At 37.2% G+C, this 11301-nt stretch overlaps 1 protein-coding gene across 1 annotated transcript in view; it reads right to left on the reverse strand.

The window, feature by feature from the left end:
* Positions 1 to 11301, reverse strand: part of DCC (DCC netrin 1 receptor) — a 1189680-nt gene that overhangs the window by 485127 nt on the left and 693252 nt on the right. Inside the window, 2 exon segments of the mRNA XM_007471661.1 lie at positions 4675 to 4795; positions 7338 to 7492. Coding sequence (XP_007471723.1) covers positions 4675 to 4795; positions 7338 to 7492 — 276 coding nt within the window.

Consider the following 11301-nt stretch of genomic DNA (forward strand, 5'->3'; position numbering starts at 1 on the left):
CAAGATACTGTTAATAAAGAGCTACCTGTTGAATTCAGAGCTGCCTGGTGTAAATGAAGTTGAATGCCTATAACTCGTTTATTGAACGAGCTGAACTATTGGAATATCAAGGGGAAACAGTTTTATTCTCTCCTGTCATCCACTTTGAAACACTCTCTATCGGATAAATTTCCTACCCCAGATAACAACTTGGGTCAATCCTCAGGTCCTAAGGGCACCTTAAAATATTTTAAAAGCCTTATTTGCAGATATTAAAAACAATAATGACAACAACAACAGCAATACACACACACACACCAGTGAGATCTAAATCAAGACATTAATGTTCAATTTAAAGTTTCTCCCCTCCTCCCAGAGTAGGCCTGAGACCAAAAATGGGGAAGAGGCAATGGGACTGTCTGTCACCATTTTTTTTATTCTCTTGGGTCTATTCTTTCCCCCTCTGCTTAGGGCTTCTCCAGGGTAGAAAGAGAGGATGGATTTGGAGTAAAGAGACAAAGGCTGTTTTTCTTAGCCTGTGCTCTGGAGAGTCCACAGTCATGGAAGGCATCCACTTGCCTCTTTTTGGGGAGCAGCTCTGTGTTCTTCAGAGGCCCCTCCAACCTAGGAAGCCCCGCCCTGGACCCCTTCCTGCAGCAGGCACGGCAGGATCTGGCTAGTCTTCTGCACCATCTCCCAGCTCAGCTCCGTCCCAGCCAGTGTCCCTCTAGTGTCTTTTGGTGGCTGTAGCCTTAGCAGCCAGGACCTCGTGGGCAAGGCCTTTCAAGATGTCTTCCGCGCTGCTTTCTTCAAGTGCAACTCACACCCTCATTCTTCCCAAAGGTGGAAATCGAGCTTCTCCCCACTGCTGCCTTCCCCTTTCTCCTCCTGCAGTTGTGGGCAGCTCCAGACAGCTTTAAGTCAGGATAAGTTGCCCATTTTCCATTTTTGCAAGAAACTCCCAGTAAAACACACACACACACACACACACACACACACACACACACACATGCACACACGCACACACACACATTCTGTTCAAGGGGTTATCTTGGTATCTCCACAACTTGACTTGTGGGGGAAAGAAAACACCATGACGATGTCTGTCTAATCCTATGAATTTCAACACTTCAAAGAATCCTCCATCCCTAATGGCAGTTAAAGGGGATGATAGGAGAATGTACCTCGTACTTCTCTTTAGAAATACGGGACTACTTACCTTGCATTTTCCTCAGCTTTATGGCCTTACATGGAAATCAATGTTAACTAGAATTCTCTTATTCTGTGACTTGTGTAGCAGCCAGTATTAGTGTAAATGTTGCCATATTGTCGTTGCTAATGAGATAGCACAGAGTTTTTGAACCATGGCTCACATTAGAGACCTTGGTTTTAGAGGTTCCTTTTCCCCTCCTTATCCATTACTGTTTCGGCCGAAGAGAATGTATTTAGTCACACAAATGAGGTCGCACTCAAATGTAAGGCACATTAAATGGAGGGAAAACAAACAGTCCATCAGAGAAACTGGTGGTCTTGAACAAGAGTTAATTGTACCTTTAAATTCCTAAATAGTTCCTTTCATTCCTTTACTCATCTGGGACTGCGGTTCTATGGTTGCTTTTTTGTTTTCATCAAGAAAAGCAGAGAAAGTCATCGCTGTGAGCATTATTATGAGAGTCTGAGCATCTTCAGATAATTGGTTAGAGATGCACAAAATATAAGGCCTCAATAGGCAAACTGTAAATGACAGAAGCCAAAGAAAGACTACGCCTTATATGTTTCAGTAGCTATATAGAAATTTCTGTTTTCTATTATTAAAATTAAAATTAAAGCAGGGAAAGATTAACACAAGGTTGAGTCAAGAGGAAGGAAACTGGCCTAAAAAAGTTGAAATTAACATAATCAATAGGTGGTACGAAAACTTTTCATGAGGAGGTATTAATATTTTAAGGTATTTTGATCTATAGAAACAATTGTTCAGTCCCTGCTTTAAAAAAAAAAAAAAAGAATAAAAAGAGAGAAGGGATGTTTTTGTTTTTTTTTTTCCTTGCGTTATGCGGGCCTCTCACTGTTGTGGCCTCTCCCATTTGCGGAGCACAGGCTCCGGACGCGCAGGCTCAGTGGCCATGGCTCACGGGCCCAGCCGCTCCGCGGCATGTGGGATCTTCCCGAAACGGGGCACGAACCCGCGTCTCCTGCATCGGCAGGCGGACTCTCAAGCACTGCGCCACCAGGGAAGCCCGAGAAGGTATGTTTTTGACCTTCTTTAGTGTAACCACATTTCAGAGTAACTGACCAGTTGGTTTTTTTGTGTGTTTGTTTTTGCCTGTTTGCTTGCTTTCTGAAAATCATATTGTTACGGGGATATTACATGACGTGTCTATTATAGATTTATGCTAGTTTTGAATACACCACCATATTAAACCTCTAAAAGATTACAGAACAAAATAAAAAACTTAATAAATTATAGAAAAAAGGACAACTTATCAAAATCTGTTTTAAAAAAAGAGAAGAATGTTTTTACTTTCAAGTGATTACTTCTGCTATTTTTCTACCAACTTCCATTGATTTAAGACTATAAATAAGCATGTATGTATACAGGTATATGCTTATCTATTTTATATATAACACACATATATATATATGTTCCATATATAGAGTTTATATTTATATGAAACACCAAGAAGAAAGGTAGGCCACAAAAGAGGGGAGACGGTAGTAATTTAGTGGTCGTCATCTTGACTGTATCTCACTGGATGCAGATATATATCAATAGTCATAGATATAATTTGCTAGCACAAATATACCATCAATACACACATGTATACCTGATTAACTAAATAACTCAATAATTTCAAATTGACTTTGAGAATAGGGAAAACAGTACAGATTTCACAGATGTACCATGCAGAACTGCAACTACAGGAACCAGATCAAGGTTCACTTCATCTTACCAGGCTTAGGAACAATGAGCTGTGCACTGGTCTGGGCGTTTCCAGCCTCATTTTCACCCACACACTGATAAAAGCCTTCATCCGATTTCACCACCCCAAGGATTCGTAGGTTGCTTCCTCCCTAGGGAGGAGAAAAAGCAGGTGAAGCATTTGAAAAAGCAAAAAAACTCCAAGTGACAAAATGATCACAAAACAAATTTTAATCAAACTTCCCAAAAGAAACCAGAAGGGAGGCCAAGAGGGTCCTCAGCCTTACAGATATGTCCTGTGTCACCTGGGAAATGTCACAGATTCCCAAGACTCTGCTGAATCCACATGCCGCAATTTAACCTAGTTCTGCCATGAAAAGTATACTCCCAAGAATGCACACCATCCTCCATAAGTGAGCAGTAAACAGAAAACTCTTTTATTAGGTATGGACGAAAGAGAGGTTACTATCAAAAGAAATCTCATTCTTTTCCTTGTACTGAAGGAAATAGTTTCAGTGGGTGCTGGAGGGGGAAAAAAAAAAAGCAAAAGGAAACAAAATTTACTTATCTTTGCAGCTTCTAAAGGACAAGAAATCTAGGTTGGATATTTTCTGGACATTTGCCGAGAAAAAGAATATCTGAAAATCTTTTTAAAATTGTGTGCCCTTTCAGGGATTTGGAGGAGGGTATGGTAGATCTTTTATACCCATGTCATTCTTGTTATATGGCCGAAATGTTTCACCTTCAGTAATCCATAAATTAAAACACACCAATGTTAACTATGTAAATTGGGCCACCATAGTTTTCAAGGATGGATGATAAAATGATCTGAAATAGCATCTAATTACAGTAACTCAGTTTATCTTCGATAGTGTAAGAATTAGTTCAGTAAGTGAGACGAGTTAAATCACTTGCCCTGAAGTCATTAAGAGATAAATATTACCTCATGGGGAATTCTTAATTGTTTTTAGTGTCTTGTAGTCAATTCTCAGCTGATGTAAAATTCTTAAGATAAAGTTGACTAACTTACAATTAACAATTCTCACATAAGTTACTATTTGTGCTAAATGTTACTTTTTGACCTTCTTTAGTGTAACCACATTTCAGAGTAACTGACCAGTTGGTTTTTTTGTGTGTTTGTTTTTGCCTGTTTGCTTGCTTTCTGAAAATCATATTGTTACGGGGATATTACATGACGTGTCTATTATAGATTTATGCTAGTTTTGAATACACCACCATATTAAACCTCTAAAAGATTACAGAACAAAATAAAAAACTTAATAAATTATAGAAAAAAGGACAACTTATCAAAATCTGTTTTAAAAAAAGAGAAGAATGTTTTTACTTTCAAGTGATTACTTCTGCTATTTTTCTACCAACTTCCATTGATTTAAGACTATAAATAAGCATGTATGTATACAGGTATATGCTTATCTATTTTATATATAACACACATATATATATATGTTCCATATATAGAGTTTATATTTATATGAAACACCAAGAAGAAAGGTAGGCCACAAAAGAGGGGAGACGGTAGTAATTTAGTGGTCGTCATCTTGACTGTATCTCACTGGATGCAGATATATATCAATAGTCATAGATATAATTTGCTAGCACAAATATACCATCAATACACACATGTATACCTGATTAACTAAATAACTCAATAATTTCAAATTGACTTTGAGAATAGGGAAAACAGTACAGATTTCACAGATGTACCATGCAGAACTGCAACTACAGGAACCAGATCAAGGTTCACTTCATCTTACCAGGCTTAGGAACAATGAGCTGTGCACTGGTCTGGGCGTTTCCAGCCTCATTTTCACCCACACACTGATAAAAGCCTTCATCCGATTTCACCACCCCAAGGATTCGTAGGTTGCTTCCTCCCTAGGGAGGAGAAAAAGCAGGTGAAGCATTTGAAAAAGCAAAAAAACTCCAAGTGACAAAATGATCACAAAACAAATTTTAATCAAACTTCCCAAAAGAAACCAGAAGGGAGGCCAAGAGGGTCCTCAGCCTTACAGATATGTCCTGTGTCACCTGGGAAATGTCACAGATTCCCAAGACTCTGCTGAATCCACATGCCGCAATTTAACCTAGTTCTGCCATGAAAAGTATACTCCCAAGAATGCACACCATCCTCCATAAGTGAGCAGTAAACAGAAAACTCTTTTATTAGGTATGGACGAAAGAGAGGTTACTATCAAAAGAAATCTCATTCTTTTCCTTGTACTGAAGGAAATAGTTTCAGTGGGTGCTGGAGGGGGAAAAAAAAAAAGCAAAAGGAAACAAAATTTACTTATCTTTGCAGCTTCTAAAGGACAAGAAATCTAGGTTGGATATTTTCTGGACATTTGCCGAGAAAAAGAATATCTGAAAATCTTTTTAAAATTGTGTGCCCTTTCAGGGATTTGGAGGAGGGTATGGTAGATCTTTTATACCCATGTCATTCTTGTTATATGGCCGAAATGTTTCACCTTCAGTAATCCATAAATTAAAACACACCAATGTTAACTATGTAAATTGGGCCACCATAGTTTTCAAGGATGGATGATAAAATGATCTGAAATAGCATCTAATTACAGTAACTCAGTTTATCTTCGATAGTGTAAGAATTAGTTCAGTAAGTGAGACGAGTTAAATCACTTGCCCTGAAGTCATTAAGAGATAAATATTACCTCATGGGGAATTCTTAATTGTTTTTAGTGTCTTGTAGTCAATTCTCAGCTGATGTAAAATTCTTAAGATAAAGTTGACTAACTTACAATTAACAATTCTCACATAAGTTACTATTTGTGCTAAATGTTACATGTGTGACAGATCTGGAGCTATTGGGGAAATATTTTTAAGCACAATTTAATGTGAAAAGGGCTCATACCATACTTTTTTTTTTTTTTTTTTACCTTAAGAAAAGGAACATTTTAAGTAGGTTGGCTATAATAAGTCATGCTGGGGGAAAGATTATTCAAACTGTAGAAAAAAATGAAATGCTTCATTTTATCCTGTGTCCTTAAGGGCACTCAACAATTTCCTCTATATGCAAGTAGCATATATTTTAGGCATATACAACACATTTCAAGTTGCCCCATGGCAGATCATTTTTAATTCAGTGATAGGGGAAACAGTATTGCATGTAAAGGAACTAATGGATTGATGTGGCATTCAAAAGTTAAATTTTTTTCCTTTCTTACTCTATTCCCAACCAATTAAATGCAACTAAAAATGAAAAATGGTAAGTGGTGATAAACATAATAAAGATATTCTTTATGGACGTATTCCTTAAGAGCCCTTATAATGTGACAAAATGCATGAATCAAGAGGTGATGAAAGTTTCTGAAAGCCGACTGATCATGCAAGAGGGACCACCAGCAAGAGGCACTGTAAAGCCATGGAGAGAGCTTGTGCCTGAATTCTATAGGGCACTTACACTATAATTGCCATCTCCTGGGAGACCTGGCTTGGAGGACCACTTTTCTTTGACAGGGTCATGTCTGCATCTCAAACATAAGAGAAATGGATTGAAAGCCTCCTTCTTTAGCTGCAAAGTTCTTTGATATTTAAAAAGTGCTTTTCATATTTCTCAGATATTCATTTGAATTCAAAACCTCTGATGCTGACCTACACCAAAAGGAGAGTTTTCACAGAGCATTTTTAAATGAGCAAAGCATTCTGCTGGTAGCAGCAAAAACAATAATAATAATGATAGGTATGGATCACTCACTATGTACCAGGACAACAACTCAGTGAATATACCACCATTATCCCTATTATCTCTCTCCAGGGCAGGGACAGAGAGGTACACTAAACCTTATAGGAACTATAAGAACCATTGTTCTTGGCGTCAATTCCTTCCAAAGTTCAGAACTGCAAAGGATGTGAACTCTGCGTCTTCAAATCCTCTCCAACACTGCCACCACCATTGTCACTATCACCATCATCACTGCCCTTTTCTACTGCTCATGTAGGATCAGCTGGCCTATCTGGAAGAGCAGCAAAGGAGCAAAGAGTGACCATCCTAATTACCAAAGTAAGACTACCATATTCATAAGTAGCGCATCTTACTTGAAACTTTATTATAATGGGCAAAATTTAAAGAAGTAAGAGATTCTTGGATTCATACAGTCTAGAACTAGATTCTAAACTCTGTTTTTCTAAGAACCACCAATGAGAATATTTAGAAAGCACTGGTCTTAGGCCCCCCATTTTTTCTTTGTTTGTTTAAAACCGTGTCTGTAAACAAGGGGGCTGGACTGTTTAATGACTCTTTTTTAGCTCAAAAATTCCAAGTCTAAAAAATGATTTGCTTTATTGGAACAATTTTCTTCATACATCATAAACATTCCCAATGGGAATGTTCCCAAGAAAAGCAATTGAAAACAGAGTAGACAATGAATGGGATTGTAAAGTGAATATGAAAAAAGATAGTTACCACTATCTGAAAATAATCACTAGGAATGACCACATCTCCATTCTTCATCCAATTCACAGTGGGCACAGGCTTCCCAGAGACTGCACATTCAAACTCAATATCCATGCTTTCATAGGCATAGAGGTTGGAAGGGTGATTTAAAAACCATGGTGGAACTGTAAAGACAGAAAAATAAAAAGTGAGTGGGTGGGGATGTGAACTTGCATGCTAACATCTTCTCTGACTTCGAAACAAATATTGAAAATGTTTGTAATTCAAAAAATTTCCCTAAGCCCTTAGTTTACTTTATAGGAACTACTGTAGGACATGATAAACTCCCTCCGCCCCCCCACCCCCGCCAAATGCAGTTAAACAGTGTGTTGTTGTGTTAATGGTGTCTTGTCACAAAGAATGTAAAAAACAACAACAACAACCTTTGCATATAATAAACAAAAATAAATAAATAAAAATAAATTTTAAAAAAATTGCATATAATAAACATTCTGAATAAGTGTTTGTATCCAATTGACCTACATAAAGGACACTGGAAAGTCCATAAAGCTATGGAAACTATGCTGATAAAGCAAATAAAGGGGAGCTGATATGACTGACACAACCCAGTGTATAAGACATGAATGCTTAGTGTCTCTGTAATTCTAGAGTTTCATTAGGATTTAGTTAATGTGACAGACTCATTCCTATTGAAACTGGCTGTGGTGATAAGGCACTAAAAATGACCATCATCTTTACTGTGGACACATGCCTATTGTCCTAGCAATTATCTACTCTAGTGCATTGCTATACTATATTACTATTTTCTCAGCAGGGTACATGATACACTAATTTAATGTCTTAATTACCATAATACTCATTACTCTATGATGGAAATTTGCAATTGAAAGGAAATTACAAATATAACACACCTTCGCTAGTGAATCTCTCAGACTTGGTGCCTCAAAACACTGTGTAGGAAAGGAACGTTTTAAAAAGTGATGTTGGAAGGGATAAATTGGGAGATTGGGACTGACATACACACACTACTATATATAAAATAGATAACTAATAAGAACCTACTGTATAGCACAGGGAACTCTATTCAATACTCTGTAATGACCTATATGGGAATCTAAAAAAGAGTGTATATATGTGTGTGTAAAACTGACTCACTTTGCTGTACAGTAGAAACTAACACAACATTGTAAATCAACTATACTCCAATAAAGAAAAAAAATTTTTTTAAGTGATTGTCATTTTCTTCCACTGGGAACCTTAAAATGATGTGAAACTTGAATATTTATACTGTCTGAAATCCAGGTTAAATTCACAGGGAAGTAGCAGCCTTGATCCCCTTTTCACCTTGGAAATAAATATGTATTTTTCGTAGACATTTTTAAAGAAAGATTATAATTTTTGTCTTTGCTGTTGTTATGCTCAGTGGGTAAGATGTGCTAATTTTTGCTTCTTTGAGTAACCACCATACTTTGCTCTTTCCAGCCACCATCAGCAAAACCTTCCCTTGAAGTCAAAGTGAATCTGCAATCTTTGATGGTCACTCTGCCTTCTAGAAAGATCGAAGAGCCAGTGGAAGGCACCCAGGATTCAAGTCCTAGTTCTTCTACTGAATGATCTTGGAAGTCAGATCTCTCCCCCCCTCTCCTCTCCTCTTTCTCTCTCTCTCTCTCTCTCTGTCCCTCCCTCTCTCCCCTTCCCTGTCTTACCTTCCTATTTTTAACTAAATATTTGGGCCTCTAGTACCAAACAACTTTTAAATTCTTGAATCTTTCACAGGGGCAACTTGGTTTAGATGACTTGGCTGGGATTCATTAATATTCACAGATTAAAGATATGGAAAAAATGTGTCTGAGAACTTTCCTACAGAGAATGTGTCACCATTGTATATAGGGCTAAGATTAATTATTTATAATTTATAATAATATTAGACTTTATTTATTCTTTCACCAAATTCACTGAGAATGAACCAACATCAGAAATATTTCTTGAGTGCCTCTGAGCAGACACATTTATTGTCTCTTTTGGATTCTGTTGTCAATTTTATCACAGATTTTGATCAAGTATTTATTTACCAGCCAATAGCCAGTATTTACAATTTATTAGCCTAAGCACTTTATTATTCACACCACAACTCTTTGAAGCAGGCTCTTTTACCCCCATTCTAGAAATGAAGAGACTGTGGTGTGTAAGCAACTTCTCCAAACCACACAGACAGGCTGACTCCACTGCCTACATTCTGAACTATTTTGTAATAGTTCGACCTCTGGAAAATTCCGATGGAAAATTATTTTGCCACCGAAAAATTCTGATGGAAGGATAACTCAAAACTATTCCCAAAGCCTCAGTGATAATAGAAATTAAGCAATTAGAGCTGTTAAAAAAATAACATCACGTTGTCTCTTCTGCCTCTCCCTTTAAGTCCTTCTTTCCTGGTGCCATGAAAACTGTATGAGTCTGCTAAGCCCTTGGTGTTCATGTTCATCAGATTTCCTGGAATCATTTGTGCCCCCATCAGAGTTTTCAAAATTCAGATGACTTCCATAAGTGGATCTTGAAATTAATTTATGGGGTTGAGACTGAACTTTAAATATATATGTATATAAGTAATATAAATATACATAAACATGTATCATACATAAACATATACATATGTGTGTATATATTTATATAGAGAGAAGGAGATTTAGTATTCTTTTCTCTTCCTGCTTTCCTCTTCTATACTCTTAATCCTTCCTATTCCTATGCTACTCCTCTCTCTTTCTCTTTTCTTGTGATGAGCAGACTAGGATTTATTCATCCTATTTTAGGATTGCTTCCTAGAATTTAGGACCTAGGTATACCTTTCACTGCCCTGGGGTACTAGATTCTCAACACAAATATAAACTGGGACTAATGAGTGAATATGACTTATCAATGGTTGTGGACATGTTTCTTTAGCATTTTTCTGATCATGAAGAGGGAACTCAAACACTCCTTCTTCCATGAAATGTTGTCTTTCATGAAGCCGATGATGGATTTTCCTGCTTCTTGCAGCGCTCTCTCTCTGTGCTCAATTTTTATACCACTTATTATTGTCAGATATTTTTCACCTACATCATTATTTACTAACCAGACTATAAAGATGGGGCCTGAAGCGTATGCTTTTTCTTTTAATTCCCTTTGAATATTAACATAGTTCTCCTTCCTTTCCACTCTCATGGAAGGAATAATTCACTACTTTAAACTATTGGGGGGGGCAACAATTTCTTAATGACTAATAAAAATGAAGTGCCATGAATTTTCAAGCTTATCAAATCACTCCATTCACACAGTTTTAGTCCATTTCAGAGAATTGCTTAACATACATGTATGATGCTACAGCAATTTCAGGCAAGATATTGATTTTGTTATACTTTCCTTCTTTAGACAGAATAAAATTCATGACCAGAAATAAATTACCCATATTTTCATTAGATCTTGGTTTCTCAGGATCTTCTTAAGTACTTCGAGTACATATATAGAGAATTTTTATAACTTAGGGGTTGAGGGAAGAAGAAATAGTGACTACAACAGAAAGATGGAAAAAATATGTCTGTTTTAAAAAATGCTATCATATTTAGAAATGACTAATAGGTGAGAGATCCCTCTATACTGCAATCATTAGAATTGTACAATTACAATTACAATTGTACAATTGTACAGAGCAGGATTTAGTTCCTTATCTGCCCTTAAACACCAGAGACTGCCCTGGACTTTGGGGAAAAGCCTAAGAATTCTCAGTAATACCTCCAAAATTGAATCAATGTGAAACCTATGGAGAGTCCTATGTGTTTCCTTCCTTTTCTGATTGAGGAGAAGCTGCAGTGGCTATCAACCTGAGGACCAGCCCCTCCCCTACAGAAGGGAATAAGATACGGAACCAGCCAACAAAGCTGGGTGCTCTCAAAGAGGCTGAATGTTGCCTCAACTGAACTCACTCCCTCACCATTCCTGC

The sequence above is a fragment of the Lipotes vexillifer genome, unplaced genomic scaffold (genome assembly GCF_000442215.2).
Source record: "Lipotes vexillifer unplaced genomic scaffold, Lipotes_vexillifer_v1.1 scaffold195, whole genome shotgun sequence".
Lineage (NCBI taxonomy): Eukaryota > Metazoa > Chordata > Mammalia > Artiodactyla > Lipotidae > Lipotes > Lipotes vexillifer.